We start from the raw sequence: 18,576 nt of genomic DNA, 5'->3' as shown, positions 1-18,576 counted from the left end.
GCACCGCCACGCACTTGATAAGTCACCAGAGCTCGACTCCGGCACACTGACAGGCCACGGCCAACTACTGACGCATCTATCTTTGTCTATCCGCTTAACCGCGTTTGTCGGTGACGGATAAACTGCTGCCTCTCATTTCTTGCGCTGTGCACCCGATTAGTGACTGTCCGCTTCAAGGTTGGCGCTTTGCCAAGCACCTCTCCTTGAAGCTGCACGATTGCTCGCCAACTGCGTCTGTTGACGACGTGCTTTTTACCACTGACCTCGGGGTATCACTCGGCCATAACAGGCCGTCTTGAAATGCCAAAGCACGCCCTTCACTATGACAGAAACAAAGATGCAACTGGAGGACTGTATGTCATGTTCTTTGTGGAATACCCCTCCCTGCTTTCCCGACACGGCATCAGCGCGCTAACAGCGATCAAAAACAGGGCTAGATGACTTGTGCGTCCGCTTCATCATAAACCTGCCCCGTGAGGAACTGGAATCGGTTGAGCGAATATGTTTCCAAGTCGAAGAAGCACAATGGTTTTACGAAGATTTCATCCGGCCATTAGACCCAGCCCTTCCTTCGCTTTCACTGAAGGCTTTCGCCTTGCGGATTTTCCAGCATTGTCCGCTTATGGCCAACTGGTCTCGATATCATCATATGACTGCCTTTTCTGAGTTCCTCGCCTATAAGACTCGCGTTCCTGTCCGTGGAGCAATTATGTTGAACCAAGAAATGGATCAGGTTGTTTTAGTCAAAGGCTGGAAGAAGGGCGCTAACTGGAGCTTCCCCCGGGGGAAAATCAACAAGGACGAAAAAGATCTTGACTGCGCGATCCGTGAGGTTTATGAGGAAACTGGATACGACATACGAGAGGCGGGCTTGGTCCCGGGCGATGAAAACGTCAAGTTTATTGAGATCACTATGCGCGAGCAGCATATGAGGCTGTATGTATTCCGCGGAGTCCCCCAGGATGCGTATTTCGAGCCTCGCACAAGGAAGGAGATCAGTAAGATTGAGTGGTGGAAGCTATCGGATCTGCCGACCCTGAAAAAGAGCAAGCAGTTTGATCAGGGACAGGCAGCTGCCAACGCGAACAAATTCTACATGGTCGCGCCTTTCCTGCATCCACTCAAGAAATGGATTGCACAGCAGAGGAAGCTGGATCCGAGAACGAATTCCGATTCGATCCAGGTCCTGGGCGACGGGGAGATATCTATGGACGAGAACTATCAAACCAGTAATGCTAATCATGTGTCGAGCCAAGTATCTATGGAAGCAGCCGTTCCCAGCGACTTGCCAGAAGTGGCAGCATCTCACGACGCATCTGCACACCTCAAGCGACTCCTTAACGTCAACCCCAGCCTTCCTACACCAAAACCTGTTCAGGCTTCATTCAATGCAGATCCCAACGTCTCTAAATCTCACGCTCTTTTGGAACTTCTAAGGAGCGGCGCTTCCCCGAATCCTCCGCCAGGGGCTTCCCAGCTGCCTAGGGATGGGCCGCATATGGCGAATCCTCCCTCTGGGTTCTTTCCTGGCTTTCCTCAACAATTCGAGCGGGCGGACAACTCAACAAGGGCGGCACCTCCGTATCCTGACTACCCTCCATTTCCATTCTCTACAGCGAATCGACATGCACCTCGAATGCCGCAAAGTTTACCAGCAGCCCACAGTCACGGACCTTCGGCAGACTACACAGGCCCGTACAACACATCCCACCAACTTTCCACCACATTACGGCCAATTCCGCCTGGATCCTATTCGGAACAGGCTCCAGTACTGGCGCCCTATCAACGAACGGGCGATCCTCAGTTCTCTCAATCGACTCAGCCACGCCAAGTTCAAGGAGCAGCTGTACCGCCTGCTAGCAAACTGCCTCCACCAAAGCTTAACAGTCATTCGTTGGCACTCCTAAGCGTCTTCAAGGATGAGAAGAAGCAAACTTCCAAAGTTTCCCATGCAAGCCTAGTGCCGCAGCCTGAGGTGTCTCAAAACAATGAGCGCAAGCCTTCCCTCCATCAAGATCAATTGCTCAGCTTGCTGAAAGGATCCCCCGGGCCAACAAGCTCGCAACCGTCTTCAAGTCTAGCGGAACTGTCGGCGCATCCTACCTCACCCGGTAAGAAGCAGATTTTACAACGTCCCAATGCATTGTCAAATCCTAGCCAGCAAGCTCGTCAGACGGGCAAAGGTCCTTTGACATCCGCCACGGTTTCTGGCCCCTTGAATACGCCGCAATTTGAGGCTATTCCGAAGCCGTCTATTAGAAAAAGGAACGAGTCAAAGCGTCAAACAAGCCGAGACAGACAAACACAGCCTTTGGCTTCACCAATTACGATCCTATCCAGACCGCAGAGTGCTAAAAGGGAACAAATGCCTAGTCCAGCTCCGACGCCTCCAGCTCAAATATCTGCGAGTCCCCGCTCTCGGTCCAATAAGGCAAAGTCTCCTTCACCTCAAAAAACGTTCCAACCACAGATTCTACGTCGATCAGATAAGGTAGACATTTACGGCTTACTGCCAATACGGCCAAAGGAGATCGAAGATAGCAGCCAGCCAATCAGTCTTGCTGAAGCTTCTGGGGCCAAGGTGGTTCCGATTTCGCAGGCTGATACTTATCGACGGCCAAGCCAGACACCTGCGCAGAGAGAAGCACTACTCTCCCTCTTCGGCAAATCTGGACTGTCTCCCAAACCTTCGCCTGCGGAGTTGAACCTGCAAACTTCTGTGCCGAAACATTCGGCTACCCCCTCCGTTGTCAGCCCACTGACACCGCACCATCAACCGGCTGGCAACGAACCCTCCAATAGTGACCGAGTTGCGTCCCCTGCAAATAAAGCATTTTTACTTGGATTTTTGGAAGGAGTCGCTAAAGGGAGCAAATGAGTTGTTTGATTGATATTGCTGAGCTGCATATGTCTGTATTCTAGATCTGACATAGTACCATTATACGTTAACAGAGATCGCCTTCCATTATAGTTTCAAACCAATTATGTCATTGTAGCATACTGCCATGCCTCACCGCCTTAGATCCGCTTCACCCATGTTGAGTGGATTTGTAACTTCTCCGGCATCATTAAGCTAGGCAGCGTAGTCAGTATGTTACGCACAGGAAAATATCCGCATTCAATATGTGCCAGTTGCTCATTCCAATGGCGCTCGTTTTCAACAACCCGGCAGTCACAGGGACCCCAACATCCACCGCAAACTGGATATGCTCGACTCACAAACCGGGGCTTAATCTCCATCACAGGCGTCGACAGCACTACATTTCTTCAAGGCCTAGTCACACAGAATATGTTTATTCCCAATGATCCAGACCGCAGAGTCCGACACACAGGCTCCTACGCCGCCTTCCTGAACTCCACCGGCCGAATCCTAAACGACGCCTTTATCTACCCTCTAACCCAAGCGGATGAGCCAGCGTGGCTTGTGGAAGTCGACAAAGATCAGGTCCCCAAGCTCCTGAGGCATCTAAAAAAACATAAGTTGCGCGCTAAGTTGAAGCTCCGCGCCCTGGATGACGGCGAGCGCACGGTCTGGGCGAGCTGGAAGAATCACTCTGAGCCGCGCTGGGCGGCATATAATCTGGAGTCGACTAGCTCTTCACCGTTCCCTGCGCATGCATCGATTGTCGGATGTGTCGATACGAGGGCACCTGGCTTCGGTTCCCGTCTTGTTGTTCCCGGTGATGGAGATTTACGGGCATATTTTCAGGGCGAGGACGAGACGCATGTTGCGGCCACGGGAGAGGAAATTGACTTGGATACGTATACCGTTCGACGTATGCTTCACGGTGTCGCCGAAGGCCAGTCCGAAATTATCTCCGAGTCAGCGCTGCCGTTAGAATGCAATATGGATATGATGCGGGGTGTTGACTTCCGGAAGGGATGCTATGTTGGTCAGGAACTCACCATCCGGACGCATCACCGCGGTGTCGTACGGAAGCGCATCCTCCCTGTCCAGCTGTATAATGATGATTTGGGCGCTATCTCGTCTTCTTCCGATAGCCCCGTGTACGATCCCGCCGTCGACATCCAGCTTCCCCCGGCCGGCTCAAACATTTCCAAGGTCAGCGCGCGCAAGGGGCGCAGCGCAGGCAAATTTCTAGGTGGTATTGGGAACATCGGACTGGCGCTGTGTCGGCTAGATATGATGACTGATATTGCACTTACTGGGGAGGCAAGTCAGTACAGTGCTGAGCAAGAGTTTAAGGTTTCCTGGGAGGGTAATGCTGAGAAATCCCACGGTCAGACTCCCGAGATTGGAGAGGTGAAGGTGAAGGCCATCGTGCCAACTTGGACCAGGGAGTTTATTCTCGCAGGAATCGCAAAGAGCAGCGCTGCTAATAACCACGAAGGTCACCGAGCGAAGGACTATGTAGAGCAGTTAGAGGAGGAAGAGTCTCAACGGTAGAACGTTAGTGTCTCTGTAAAATAATGTACATGTATTTCTAGGTTGTACAGCGCCACAATGCAGAAAAAGCAGAACTCCAAGTATAATGCAATGCATGGGTATCTCAAGTAACCATCCGAAGAAATCATAAAACTGGCTTGTCTAGATAAGAACAATCAGCCCCTGCCAGAAGCTGCAGCCTCGGCCGCATCCGCCTCTGCATCCTCCCTCCCTAATTGCTCCGCAAGTGCCCTCCTTTCTTTCTCACGCTGCGCATTCTTCAAGCGCATGAGCGTGACCTCTTCCAAACTAGGCGTCTTCATGCCCCCGTTCGAATCAGCAGCCGAGGCTGCTTGAGCACCTCGCGATGCCGCAGACCCAAATGAGCCAAAAGACGGCGCTTTTCCTGGTTTCCCACCGGTCCCGGCATTCTTGAGCCCGGCAAAGCTGAATGCGGGTTTAGGAGCCGGTGTTGGCTCTGGCGAACTTTGTTCTTGTGGTGAAGGGGCAGCTTGTCCGTTGTATCCATGACTTGACGTAGTAAGCCCGGCTAGATCTGGTTGTTCGCCAGTAGCCCAGAAGACAGAATCAATCACGTTCCAGTCGCTTTCTGTCCGTGACAAACTGTCATGCATGAACTTCTCGCTGTCCAGCACGGCGGTATGCGCACTGACAATGGAAGCAAAAACGACCACTCCGGACGCAACAATCTTCTTCTCTTTCTTGCCTTCAATTCGCTGCCGCCTATCCTTGAGTACAAGGACGCTCTCAATCGTCCCAAATGGCGCAAACAGTGCCATAAGCCTGTCCTTGCCGAGGTCCACGCCCCGTCCCTCCCTAACCCAGCGCACTTTCACTGCGCGCTCCTGCTCAGGGACATTCGTGCCCCCTTCATGCGACCTATCTACGCGGTTCGAGCTCCGATCCTGCGCGCGCCGCTTCTCTTCCTCTTCCTCTCGTATCCGCTTCTCATCCTCCTCGACCTCCTTCCGTAACTTCTCCTCCGCCTCTCTGCGCCTCCGCCGCCCATCCTCTGCGATTCGCTCAATCTCTCTCGCCAGCTTCTCCTCCGCATCGTTATCATCAACCGTAGCCCCCCACGCCCTCTTCACCCCTCTCTGCCCTGCAGTCCCCGAAGCAGCAGCCCCAGCCCTCTCCCTAGCTTCCAGATCCTCCCTCATTTTCCTCTTCGCCGCATCCATCAGCTCAACCTCCCTCTTCTTACGCTCCCGAGCTTCCCTCGCATTATCGTACAGCCCCCGGACCGCAGGGTCAGAAAGGACATCATTGGCGATCTGCAGGAGGTGGAACCGGTCGATATCGGCTTGCGTGGGGTTGGTGATCTTGTCCGGGTGGTACTTCAGAGCCGTGCGACGGTAGGCGCGCCGGATCTCAGATTCTGATGCTGCGGGGGAGATGTCGAGGAGGGCGTAAAAGTCGTGCGCGTTTGATGTCGCGTGGGATTTCAGGTCGTCCGTTGGCATTTTGGTGGTCGTTTCGCAGGATTAGGCTTGCTGGAGTAGATGGGTGGATGAAAAGTTGAATGAAGACTATTGAAATTCTCGCGATGTTTCAAAAAACTAGTCAGATAAATTGAGTATGGGGTTGTGTGAGTGAGCTGTTTACAGGTTGGATATGGGTGTGCCTCTGCGGGCTCATGATTGCTGAGTAGTTACATAAATTTATGCTGACAGTTCTCATATGCACTAAACTGTTTTAGGGAGACTAGGTATACCTTGAGCTCTACTGTATAAACCTGGCATACAAACAGTTGTCCTATCATATCTATTTTCAAGCTATATCAACGGGCTGAATATTGACTTCTGTATTTTGGTCATCTACGCCCCATAGAGATCATAAACTTGTTTTTCGAATCTGAGCTTTCTAGATTCATGGAGTGTCAATATATATTTCCTAGAAGATGCTTCTCGAGTTGTACTACAGGCAAGGTCGTCTTTACCAGTATTTAGGAGATATCCCCAAACAGAAAAGACGCGACTCGTCTACAGCTTGTCCATCACCTCGCCGCAGGCTTGGTAGTTGGACATGCCACTTTGGAGACGAGGATCTGAGAGCTGGAGTCGGCTACTCGGCTATATGCAACAACCGGCAATCCCATCGGAGTTTATAAGTCGAGCATCGTCCTTGAATTATAATGCAGTTTCAAACTACTTTCATCCAGTCAGAGCCATTGAGAATGTTCGCCAGGGCTTCTTGTCCTCGTTGCCTATCGCAGCCGGCTATATCACGAAGCGTGCGGCGCTTTTCATGCGCCGCCGCACGAAGAAATAGCGACAACCAGGGCCCGTTGGCTGGGATTACTGTAGTCAGTCTTGAACAAGCAATTGCCGCCCCATTTTGTACCCGGCAACTGGCTGATATAGGTGCGCGGGTGATCAAAATCGAACGGCCGGGTGTGGGCGATTTTGCCCGTGGGTACGATACTAGAGTAAACGGACTCGCATCGCATTTCGTCTGGACGAATCGATCGAAGGAGAGTCTAGCGTTAGATGTGAAGAACCCTGAAGATCACGATGTTTTGATGCGACTGGTCAGCAAAGCAGATGTACTTGTTCAGAATCTCGCCCCAGGTGCTACTGCTAGATTAGGCCTTTCGTTCGAGACGCTGAAAGAAGAGCATCCGTCCCTGATTGTCTGTGATATATCCGGATACGGACAAGATGGTCCATACCGAGATAAAAAGGCGTACGACCTCCTCGTTCAGAGTGAAGCAGGAATGCTTTCAGTTACAGGCACAGGCAAGGAACCCGCCAAAGTTGGGATCTCGATTGCGGATATCGCATCTGGCATGTACGCCTACAGCAACATCCTAGCGGCTCTGATGCAGCGCTCCAAAACCGGTCGTGGCAGCCACATTGACATTTCCATGCTCGAGAGCATGGTCGAATGGATGGGATTCCCTATGTACTATGCCTTCAACGGCGCCCCCGGCCCTGTACCCGCCGGCGCCTCTCACGCCTCTATCTACCCGTACGGGCCCTTCGAGACAGGCAACGGGTCCGTGATGCTGGGTATCCAGAACGAACGAGAATGGGCTAAATTCTGCACGCTTGTCCTCTCGCAACCTGATCTTACAACGGACGCTCGCTTCTCGAATAACTCACTTCGCGTCCAGAACCGCGACGCGCTCAAGGAGATTATTCACAAGTCCTTCGCCAATATCACCGCTAAGGAAGCCACACGTCGGCTTGACGAGGCCGCTATTGCTAATGCGAATGTGAATGACATGCAGGGCGTCTGGGAACATATGCAGCTTCGCGCGAGAAACCGTTGGACTGAGGTAAAGACTCCCAGAGGCACTGTGCCAGCCCTTCTTCCGCCCGGATTCAGCCCTAGGGGAGGGTTCCGTACCAGGATGGATGCTGTACCGGGGGTTGGCGAGCATAATGAGTCGATTCTCGCGGAATTGGGCATCACGCGAAAATAACCAGATGGGTAGTTAGCAAAGTACATACTTCAGCAATCAGTCACTCTAGATCTGACTTGACCAAAGTTCTGACAGCGTAAGGAAGTCACGCCTTCCCAGACAGGGTTGGACGATACTTAGCTGTTGAAGCTTAGACAATTGCACCTTTGCTAGTCTGCATTCTGACGGTATGTAAGGGAGACGGACTTCAGTTGGAGGTATAACATTGGGATCCATTTGGGCGATCTAGACCGTGACTCGGACGGCAGCAGCACCATTCTCATCTACTGCTGATACCGCTACCGCCTAGTTCAGTATATGCACACGCCATATGTTCGCATGGCTGAGAATAGCGCCCCTCCACTGAAGAAAACTGGTGCGCGATGATAGAAGGTGTATTATGTTCTCTCTGGACCTAAGTGACAATAACAATGGGTGAGATCAAGAAATTCAAAGCTGGATAGGTATAATGCATCCATATACACGGTGCTACTCTAAAATGCGTACATTTTTATCAAGTTCACACGCTACATGCGATAAGTTTGGTCATATCAGTTTTCATCCTTTGGCCGCTCCGGAAGCTCCTGCTCCTTTCCGGAACCCTCGACTTCTGCCTGCGCCTCAGCTTGGGCCTTTGCCTGAGCGTGGGCGCCAGGGTGACGAGTGCCCTTACTCTTAACCTTCTTCTGCTTCTTCTCCACAACAGGCGGCGGGTAAGCCTGTGCCGTGATCTCCTGCCACTCAGGCGAAGCCTGGTACGCCGCCTGGATAGGCGCCATTAGGCTCGTCAGCGCCGCCGTCACGGCGGGCTTCAGGGCTTGCGGGGTCAGGATGTCGTTTGCATAGTCTTCCTTTAGCTTGGCGATGTCTGTGTAGACGAGGGGTTCGGCGTCGCGGCGCTCCACGACGAATTCCTTCTTGCCCTTGAGGCCGGCGGCGGGGAGAAGGACGTATTCTACCATTGCGATGACGCCGTTGTCTTCGACTACTTTGGGGGCTGCTTCAGCTTTTCGAATCTTCTTTTGGATGACGTCGGGTCCGTCAAGGAGGTCGATTTTGCTGTCTAGGCGGAATTAGTCATATCTCAAGGAGTTGATAAGATGTGAGAACGGACCTTGAACACTGGAGCTCATTTTACCGCCGCTGAGACCAGCCACCATTGGTGTAACCAAATGCGCACGCTGTAATGTTCAGTAGCCGTTATGAACGAAGTAATGGACATCTCACCTTTCGGTATCCGATCTTCGGCAGCCACTCAACAGCGGCAGCAAAGAGCTTTCTCTGATCCATACCTCCCAACTGAGCATCAACCTTTAGATGCTCCTCATCAAGCACTTGCAGAATCGAGTAAAGCAGCCCACTTAGAGGCGCATTGGCACTCTGCTTAACGATCTCTGCACCGGCCTTCTTAGCATCATGCTCACTGACCAACGATGAAAGCTTGTAGACATCCATCGTGTACTCCGGGGTCTTTTGGTAGGAGCTCCCCAACACAAACTCCAGCTTCTCTGTCGGCACGCCCACAGACTCCAGGATTGCCCGGATAACCTTGGCATAGTACTTTGCGCGGTTCTCGACCAATTCAAGCGGGGCCTTCAGGTTATCCAAGAAGGCATGGATATCTGCCAGCAAAACAACGACTTCACATCCTGCAGCTAGCAGTTGGGCAATCTTTATAGCAGCGACGAAGTAGCCTGTATGCGGGCGCCCTGTCGTCGCGGTGCCCCAGTAGATACGCGGGTTTCGGCCCTCGGCGAGGATGGACTCGATAATCTCCGGATTGAGGGTTTCGGCGAGGTTCTCAGTAATGAGATCGAAGCGGGCTTTTGCGGCGGCGTCCATGATTGTGGTTGAGTTTGGAGAACGAATCAAAATCGTGTGCGGGGGAATAGAAAGACAAATGTGGGATGATTTGGAGAATTCTTGTACTGTTCTACAGTTTTTGACTCATTGCCCCTCGCCCCGCTATGGCAGTGAATAGAACCACGACAAACCCTGTTTTGCCGGCAGAATTATTGAGCTAGACCCAATAAGTAATTTGAGGCTTCCCCGCCCGCCATTTGACTGCGGCCGTGCCGATAAAATTAGGCGGCCGGGGGGCGCCCTTCACTGAGCCACAATGACTCAGCATCAGCCACTTTCGGCCCTTCTCCGACAAATACTCGACAGACAACCAGATCAGATCATCCAGCCCTAGTGGTACGAGGCTATGTATACCTGTCGGCCATACTGAGGTTCGCGCACTCTAACATTCGTCACATTTCAGTCATCTTGAGGAGACTTGATCTTAGTACTTCTTTTACTTCAATGATTTTGGCGTGTATCCGTTGACGTATGGCTGCTGAACGACCGGGGAGCCCTTTCATGTTGTCAATTAGTGGTGGTTTTCTAGTAGTATATGGTTTTACCTATCCAGACCATAGGGCGGTGTGTTTCAAAAGAGTAGCAATGTACACACTGGCTTCTGCAGAAGAAACGATGAACAGTTGGCTGGCAGAGTCAGGTGGCCTAGACCCAAGGCTAGAAGACAAATAAAGCAATCGGCTGAAGGGCCCTGGGTAAATCTACGAGTGGATCAATGTTGGATGCAGTAGACGCAGCAAAGAGTGACGACTGAGTCCGCCGAGAGCTGGGATGGAGGCTGTACATAAAGACAACCCAAAAGACAACTCCCGGGTTGCTGCTCGGCTTGTGGCGTGAACTCCAAATATAGTTCTCGCCCGAAACAATGTTTCGATGACAATATTTATAGAAAAGGAGGCCAAGTTGGACGTTTTGGTTAGCATCATATCATGGATGATGTGATGACATCAGTGGCCTGGCTGACGACGCCGGATACTCCCCGGGTACTCTACCGGGCCGTTTCAACCACGTTCCTGATCTCATTTGTAAGCCAAGTATCAGACCTGCAAAGGATGAAGCTTGCGGTCCCGGGCCGACCTGTCTTGCGTGATGCCAAGAGCTTCGAGAAGGTGTCATGAAACATTGACTTGATTGGTCATGCTGGGCGTCGAAGGACATCAGTTGACAAACCTTCAAGGTACTTAGCGGCCTATGAGCTCAGGACTGAACTCCACGACGTGGTATTCCTTAGACCGCTGTTTCCTCAATTCGTGCAAAGGATCTAGACTGGCCAGGGTCGAGCTTGCAGTGAAAGCGCCGCACTAGCAGGGTTTCCCGCGGAAAGACGAATAGGAGCTGGTCTCGCCATCCGGTGCCTGATTCTGCAATACGGTAAGGTTGCTGTGGGTGTGATCCTCCACACTCATCGTGCTTTGGAGCCCTAGGGTCATATTATTGGAAAGCTGTAAGCAGCAAGCAGCCAACCGGCCCAATTTAAGTAAATGAATACCTCGCGGCTTGTTTCGCATATCGCCGGGAAACCGCAGAAAAAGAATGTCAAAAAACACCCAAGAGGCCCCTATTATTCATAGTCCCCGAGGAATTCGACTCTTCTCCATAACGTCCGGTCCACAGTGGATGATTCCAGATTTGTTCCGTAGAAAATGAGCAATCCCGTGATCCATCGACTGAGGTTCCATCTCGGCATGACCAACGAGTCAGAGTCAACCTTGAATCGTGAAGTTTGCAAGCGGGAAGATCTAGGCGGCGTAGGGGGACGGCGAAATCCGCCCCTAAGCCCAGCCCAAAGACTGAAGTCGGAAGCCGGACCGTGTTGTTGCCTTATAATTCAGGCGTCAACAAAATGTTGCCATTCTATCAAGGTACTACGATTGACTCGGGACTTTGCACAGGGGCCAATACTTTGCGCAATCGGTTACCGCATCCGACATCAATGGGAATTGACGTTTTGACAGGCCGGAAAAATGCGTTGCCAAAGTCCACCCTCCGACCGTCGTCGGCGTAATTCTCTCACGGAAGAAGATGCCATACTCAGATCATTTGTGGCCTGATCTGGATACCGATATCAGGGCGAGTTCTCCGACCACTTCCCGATCGGATGCCCAGCAAGGCTTTCAGGTTAAAGAGAGGTAAAGTGACGATCCAGCCGAACCACGCAGGGCAGGCCCATGCATTCAGTATAACTGTTAGGTAATCGGTACGGGATTGGTAGTTTTCATTCGTCAGAATTCCCCAAAAAGGGACCAGACTTGCGTTGACAGCTGTTGTCTAGACCAGTCTCCATCTGATCTGATATCTTCGTATACTTCTGTATACCTATGCTTCTATACTGACGCCCATGAACGATATGTTGTTTGCTTTTTTTCAGCTGATGATCCTGGAGCAAGCGGCCAGCGCAAGCGAGGCATGGCCAGCACGCCAACACCCCCGCAACTTGAACTGGCTATTGCGGGGGAGACGGCGTCGACATGCATGAGCGCTATCGATTGAAGGAGGTCTCTTGACAGCCCCGAGGCTTAGCCGAACAAGGAAGTTTGAAGGAGATGGGGCACACCCCTTCGAGAGTCCGAGCATCAGCAACGGGAATCCGCCCGAGTTCCTTGGAAAAGAGCCGAATTCGAGACGACGTTGTGGAATTTTCTTCTTGACAAGTGCGACATCCGCCTGTTTGTGGGTCTGCTGAGTTTTAGACGCCCATAACATGATGTTGCTGCACCGGAAAATGTAAAGCTCTTGCCCCTCCTGGCTCTGGCTCTCGTAAAGGATCTTCGACTAGTGCAGTTTCGGCAGTGTATTGTATGGTTTATGACCGTAATACTGGTAATGAGGTCGAGGGCTGTCCAGGGACCTGAATGCGGCCACGTGATGGCTGAATGATCAACGGCAGCTGATCACAGGAACACCAGGATAATGGAGGACGTGGTCATGCGAAGACAGCCACCCAGATCCAAAATCCGGGTCGTCTATTTCCACCAACCTGAGTAGTCGGTCCCATTCGCCCGCAATATTGTCGGAATGTTTTCGTCAATCTTTCACAACGGTTCTTTCTTGTGGCATCCCAAATATTGTATAGAAACTACCCTACTAACCAATCGTACTGAGCAGGAGTTTCCGATTGGAACTAAAAGCGCCGGCGGCTGAGGTAGTGGATTCACCAGTTCATGGCGAACTTATGACACCATTCGAAGATCGTTCAGCACAGACAAGAACCCAGGAGACATTTGTCAGGCTTCATTAGGAACTCGAACCTCAGGCACGATGTTGCGCGTGCTTACGAGATTCTAGCTGCCGTTGACGCTCAAGCACGCAATGCGATGCTGGGGACCGCTCGATCGCTTCGATCGCTGAAAAGCTCCCTTTCGAGAATTCTCCAAAACTAGAGGATTTGTGACTCACCGGCTCGATCGGCTCGTTGCGCACGGCCTTGGGTTGCTGTTGGAACACGGATGCGCTTCCAGAAACCATGCACTGTTTGACCACGTACCGAGACTACGTACTGACGCCTTAGATTTAGCTCGAGCGTCTCCAAGGTCCTGCATCTAAAAGGTTGAATTGACGGTGTACGCGTAGCTCATACACAGTCGGCGAAATGCTGCGGCTATAATATGTCATAATTGTAGGCTAACATACGTTGGCCAGTATAGGAGCAGGTGACTGATGAGGGCAGTCTTAATTCGGGTCAGAACAAGAAACGTTTGTAGGCTGAGTACTGTTGAGTATAGGAGAAACCGAGTCTTGACTCTGTCGAGATCTCTAGAATCTCCTCGGAGCGACGATGCCAAGCCAGAGGCGCTGTCACGTCACGTACGAAACAGTCGCAGGAAACAAGGGCCCACTATGATGTCTTTCTCCCAGGCAGCCCCACCAGCGAGTGCTTTTATTGTCCGCTTCAAGGGTGGCCAGACCAGGAAAAATCTGTCCCTGTTACATGTGGAAACCGTAGAGAAAACCATGGCTGAGAAAATTTCATTCGTAGTCAAGCTAGTCGAGTTAGTCGGGCAGAGTCAAGAGTCTGTAGATTCAAAGGCAGCGCCTCGCCCGCTTTCTGGTTCATCCAAATTCACTCCAGATTTCTCTGCTTCCTTCCTACAATTGCATATTCCCATAGTCCGCCTGACTCTATACACCCCGCGCCTGCCAGAGCATATTACTACTTACGGCCTCTACCAACAGCCTCTACCAAAGGATTATGCGTGCAACTTCCTACTACATCTCACAGCTCGATCAACACTGCATTGAGTGCTGAAACCCTTCAGATAGCACCGCACTACCTTAGCTGTCTAGCGTCCACCGAGGGGTCTTCTATAGACCTCGCTCAATTTAGCTCATCGCCACACATTGTCTCGATTTTGTTTCCCAGCCGCTACCGCTGCAAGACGTCGCAATGCCGGGCCGTCTTCTTTCCAGCCTAGTTCGCCCCTCCCTTTCTCACCACTCGATCTTCCCTCACTCCAACTCTTCCTCGTCCTCGTCTGTAAACGAAGTCTCTCAGGCCGCACCTTCCAAGCACTCGCACACTGACAGATCACATTCGCCGGAGCGCCGTCTATCCTTCTCAATGGACCACTTTATCCACACTTACCGGGACCATCACAATAAGGAAAAACATCGAAAGCACGGACGTTCCTCTCGCTCAAAAGATCGTGGCTGCCACGAGGAAACGGCAGCTTCAGCTAAACTTGATGTCATCGTGGAATCTCCACCCCTTGTCTGCTATGGAACACCGGCGAACTCTACGGGTGCTTTGTTCTCTGGCCGCCTCAGAATTACCGTGCCCGAAGCAACGGGCATGGTTATTCTGGACAAGTTCGATATGCGTTTGATGATTAGAAAGACTACGAAAAAGCCTGTCTCGAGGGACTGCCCCAATTGCGCCTCCAAGACTGAGGAACTGACAAACTGGAACTTCCTGACGGAACCTCTCCACCTTAGGAGCGGTGATCACGACTTTCCCTTTAGTTATCTGTTCCCAGGTAACCTGCCGGCGTCGTGTAATGGTTCTCTGGGACAGATTGAATATTTCCTTCAAGCACACGGACATAATGTCAACGGTGAAGAGTACAATTTTAAAATGCCGCTACACATGCGCCGCGCCATTCTCCCTGGGAACGACAAATCCTCAATTCGTATCTTTCCACCCACCAATCTAACTGGCCGCATCGTCCTCCCATCTGTTGTCCACCCAATTGGTACATTTCCCGTTCAGATGACCCTGAGCGGTGTCTTGGATAAAGGCGAGGAGACCCAAACGCGCTGGCGGCTACGCAAAATGATGTGGCGGATTGAAGAACACCAGAAGATTGTCTCAACCGCTTGCCCCAAGCACGCGCATAAGATTGGTGGCGAAGGAAAGGGCGTCCTGCACCAGGAGACGCGGATCATTGGACACAATGAAGAGAAAGATGGCTGGAAGACAGACTTTGATACCGCTGGAGGCGAGATAAGCATGGAATTTGAAGCTAACATTAACCCTACCGCCAACCCGGTGTGTGATCTTGAGGCACCGGGTGGACTGGAGACGAAGCACAATCTGGTAATTGAATTGATTGTTGCGGAGGAATTCTGTCCAAACCGTAACACCAGACTCATCACTCCAACAGGAGCTGCTCGTGTCCTTCGCATGCAGTTTAACCTGCACGTTACCGAGAGAAGTGGGCTCGGTATCAGCTGGGATGAGGAGATGCCGCCAGTTTACGAAGATGTTCCTGCTAGCCCTCCAGGATATACCATGCTTGATGGAAGCAGCATCATGGAGGATTACCACGGATCTCCTCTGCCGACTCCAGAGTACGAAGAACTAGAGCGAATGGACTCTCTTCGACTGGATAACTCATCTACCAACTCTTCCTGCCGCGGACGAAGCCGGCTGACGACCGCTGATTTGACAGCCGAGCCGGCGGAATTCGAAAGTCGAAACCGAGCGCCATCCGCGGACTCGCATTCGTCATGAAGAATTGATTCAATTGATCTGTCCTACCTAATAACGGCCGAATGCTTTGGCCTATGAATGAATGAAACTTACGAACGCGATGACCAACCAAAAAGAAGATTAAAACCCGCCCTTCAACATCACTACGGAATCGTCTCTTTTCCTTTCGAAACTACTCTCTACTCGCCTTTCAATGATCATTCTAATACCTGCCTAGAACAAAAGTTTTGCCTTTCTTCTCAGGTTGACCCCATTGGCGTTCCAAGGTTATCTCTTACATCTGCATTGGGTGGATAAATAGTTGCGCATGATACCCATCATACTGTATCTGACATGCCTTACTCTCCTTGTTTCTCTTCTCTCTGTTCACTTGGCCTTGCTGCAGGTGTTGTTCGCGAATTACGATATAACTTGCTGTATTGCTCTAATAATAATAATATCATACCATCTTTACAAACAGTTCCTATATTATTGTTTCCTAAACTTAAGAACACGAACTGCAGGGTCTTCCCATCACTCCCCGCTTCATTAGCAAGGTATGCTGTTGGTCACTGGCGGGAGTCCGAGCACAATCAACCTGCAGCTGCGTACTACATGGAGCGCAAATACGAGAACTGTTGTCTATCAATCAGTAAGCTGGTGTGGGGACCTAAGTTATTTTAATTCTGACGTCTCCTCCCACTGGCATGTTATAACACACACTGGCCCCTCACTGAGCTCACATCTCTGCAGCTGATCACTCCAGCCTCAAAGCAAACATTTATCATTATATTGATTAGCACACAGATAGCAGAATTCAACTATATATCTCTAAGTATTCGTTCCATCGAATCATTACAGCATAAGCGACGCATCAGAAATCATGAATCAAAAATTGGCCCGTACGCGGGGATTCCCATCGACTCGAGCTCGTACACAACTTTTTTCGTGACAAACGGATTACTGATAACGCATATCGCCTCAGCATCGTGTTCTCGTGCAACCTGCCGGATGACGGGCACCATGTCGAGACGGCCGGATGAATTCGTGTCGATGATGACGGGATTCGGATCCATGCGTCCCACAAGATTGAGGACTTCTTTGCCGTACGTTCGCTTGGGGGCTCGCGTTTGCCAGATCACTCGTAGCGAGGGGCGGTTCTCGTCTCCGAGAAATGAGAGACAGGGGCCGATGCCGGAGCCTGTTGTGACCACGACGACACGCTTGTATACGCGCATTGCGTATGCGAAGCCATAAATCAGCACGCCGCGTTTCCAGAGGTGTGTTGGTTGATCCTTGATTGTGGCGGCGGTCCAGTCGCCGGCTTTGGAGACGAGGCTGGAGAAGCTCTTGCCGTCTCTATCGACGTCCGGGAAGGTGGCGAAGCCGTGCCAATCTTGCAAAGGATGCTTGGAGAGCTGGATGCCCTTGCCGAAGGTGGTTGTTGTGTGAGAGAAGTGGAGCCGCACGGCGTGCGGGGAGAGGTATTCTGGGGTGACTTTGACTTTGCGAAGGAGGAGCCATGGATGAATGATGGCTACTACAACAAGCATGAGGAACCAGAAAGCTGGGAACTCGATTAGGAAGCGGCCCATTGATTTGCCTTCGGCTGCGGAAGCTTCGTCGACGAAGACCATGAGGAGGATGACAAAGAGGGCCACAATGAGCCAGCCGGAGAAGCGGTGCGTGAGCTCGAAATAGTCGTGCCGCTTGAATCGGAAAGTTGGGTAGGCGACGATGATGATTGCAAGCAGCAGCACTAGGATGATGTATGCCAGGACTATTGGCGCTGCTGAGAAAGGAGATGAGCTTCCCGACCAGTACTGTCGGGAGAATTCTCCGATGAAACCCAGATACCAGATCAGAGAGGCAACTCCACATCCGCTATGAACACCCCCATAATGGTACACCTTTGATGCAATTCGACGGAGCCACAGCGGTGCGGATCTCGGTATCGAGCATACCGTGACGAAAATGGTGTTGACGACCAAAGGTTGTCTTGCGAGACCGCATGCAAGCAAGTTTGCTGCTGCTGCATTGACGAGAGCCAGAAGTTTTCGGTCTGCAACCATGACATAGACGAAGACTCCAATGTTGGCGAGAAACACAAGCGTGAAGAGTCGCCGGTAGATGTTGAGGAATGTGTACCGAATTGGAGAAATCAATCTCCTCGCCGTGCTTTGAGCCTCAAGATCAAAAGAAGGCTCATCAGGTAACATCAACTCAGAGACATCTTTAATGATGCATTTCTCGATGTTCACGAAGCTGGTTTCGTTTGGGCTCTCTGGGACGCACACTGCCGTTGGCGGCCTGGTAACGATAACCTCTTCAGGTTGAGACATGGCTCTTGAATGCTTTGTGAGCTACACCTCGAGTCAACAGAGGATATATGGGTCGTACGGTGTAGCAGTGAAATGGGGTGAGGTAAGTGATGAAGAGCAGCGATGTGTGGCTTGCACTCATACACTAGAATACAGGACCAGGCCAACCATTGGGTTGTTTGGCGTTCCATGCAGGATGCATGAGTCTTTTGAATGCATAGCGCCATCCGGTTTAGCTAAAGAGACATTTCCCAGAGAGTTGACCTGCATTGGGCTTTCCAGCCGTGCCCTAGGCCCATCGTTCCTCTTTGCAACTCGGGGCCCACATTAGACGGTCCACTATGACACCGTCCTTATCTCTCAAGGTTTTTTTTTTTCCCCGCGCGCAACGAGGCAGGAAAAAGGAAACCGTTGTTCTTGGATCCGAGGTCAGACCGTCAAAAGTTGTCGTAGATCCCGAGCGTTCGAATTTCATGTGCATCCGCGTGGCACCTCTCACGGAGCCTTACCCGCCAAGTGAGGCACTATAAGTTTACCAATAGCATGCAACACACAATATGCCCTACTGCACTTGTCTCGATCCTTCTTTCTCCAGATATGGAATACCGTAGGACCAATTGGCAACAAAGAAGGAAGTGGTCGCCGACCCGCTTGGCTGTCTCGTGTCGTC

General features: G+C 51.5%; 7 protein-coding genes across 7 annotated transcripts; 4 read left to right on the top strand and 3 right to left on the bottom strand.

Annotated features, from left to right (window-relative positions):
- Positions 1-44: 44 nt before the first annotated feature.
- Positions 45-2,965, top strand: BDW70DRAFT_42142 (decapping enzyme complex catalytic subunit DCP2). Its single transcript, XM_073743971.1, has 2 exons — positions 45-353; positions 432-2,965. Exons 1-2 carry the CDS (start codon positions 323-325, stop codon positions 2,876-2,878), a joined length of 2,478 nt encoding a protein of 825 aa, XP_073596561.1. The 5' UTR covers positions 45-322; the 3' UTR covers positions 2,879-2,965.
- A 116-nt stretch (positions 2,966-3,081) lies between these two features.
- On the top strand, positions 3,082-4,482 carry BDW70DRAFT_135010 (YgfZ/GcvT domain-containing protein). The gene has a single exon (XM_073736608.1). The coding sequence runs from the start codon at positions 3,092-3,094 to the stop codon at positions 4,406-4,408; it is 1,317 nt and encodes a 438-aa protein (XP_073596560.1). The 5' UTR covers positions 3,082-3,091; the 3' UTR covers positions 4,409-4,482.
- Positions 4,483-4,486: 4 nt separating this feature from the next.
- On the bottom strand, positions 4,487-6,016 carry BDW70DRAFT_167765 (putative cell cycle control protein (Cwf23)). Its single transcript, XM_073742308.1, has one exon. It carries the CDS (start codon positions 5,869-5,871, stop codon positions 4,564-4,566), a length of 1,308 nt encoding a protein of 435 aa, XP_073596559.1. The 5' UTR covers positions 5,872-6,016; the 3' UTR covers positions 4,487-4,563.
- Positions 6,017-6,572: 556 nt separating this feature from the next.
- On the top strand, positions 6,573-7,835 carry BDW70DRAFT_167761 (CaiB/BaiF CoA transferase family protein; the record flags this gene model as incomplete). The annotated part of the gene is made up of 1 exon (XM_073742307.1): positions 6,573-7,835. Exon 1 carries the CDS (start codon positions 6,585-6,587, stop codon positions 7,833-7,835), a length of 1,251 nt encoding a protein of 416 aa, XP_073596558.1. The 5' UTR covers positions 6,573-6,584.
- Positions 7,836-8,103: 268 nt separating this feature from the next.
- BDW70DRAFT_42061 (tyrosine--tRNA ligase TYS1) lies at positions 8,104-10,105 on the bottom strand. Its single transcript, XM_073743970.1, has 3 exons — positions 9,042-10,105; positions 8,929-8,995; positions 8,104-8,877 (listed from the first exon to the last, which is right to left on the bottom strand). Exons 1-3 carry the CDS (start codon positions 9,654-9,656, stop codon positions 8,366-8,368), a joined length of 1,194 nt encoding a protein of 397 aa, XP_073596557.1. The 5' UTR covers positions 9,657-10,105; the 3' UTR covers positions 8,104-8,365.
- A 3,569-nt stretch (positions 10,106-13,674) lies between these two features.
- BDW70DRAFT_135003 (alpha-arrestin) lies at positions 13,675-16,059 on the top strand. The gene has a single exon (XM_073736607.1). The coding sequence runs from the start codon at positions 14,062-14,064 to the stop codon at positions 15,625-15,627; it is 1,566 nt and encodes a 521-aa protein (XP_073596556.1). The 5' UTR covers positions 13,675-14,061; the 3' UTR covers positions 15,628-16,059.
- A 264-nt stretch (positions 16,060-16,323) lies between these two features.
- On the bottom strand, positions 16,324-18,188 carry BDW70DRAFT_41986 (integral membrane protein TmpA). Its single transcript, XM_073743969.1, has one exon. It carries the CDS (start codon positions 17,925-17,927, stop codon positions 16,467-16,469), a length of 1,461 nt encoding a protein of 486 aa, XP_073596555.1. The 5' UTR covers positions 17,928-18,188; the 3' UTR covers positions 16,324-16,466.
- Between the last annotated feature and the right edge of the window lie 388 nt (positions 18,189-18,576).

The sequence above is a fragment of the Aspergillus foveolatus genome (assembly GCF_047715535.1).
Source record: "Aspergillus foveolatus strain CBS 279.81 unplaced genomic scaffold BDW70scaffold_20, whole genome shotgun sequence".
In the NCBI taxonomy this organism is placed as follows: Eukaryota; Fungi; Ascomycota; class Eurotiomycetes; order Eurotiales; family Aspergillaceae; genus Aspergillus; species Aspergillus foveolatus.
Note: the sequence above shows the minus strand (reverse complement) of the source record. Positions and strands in the feature narration are given on the sequence as shown.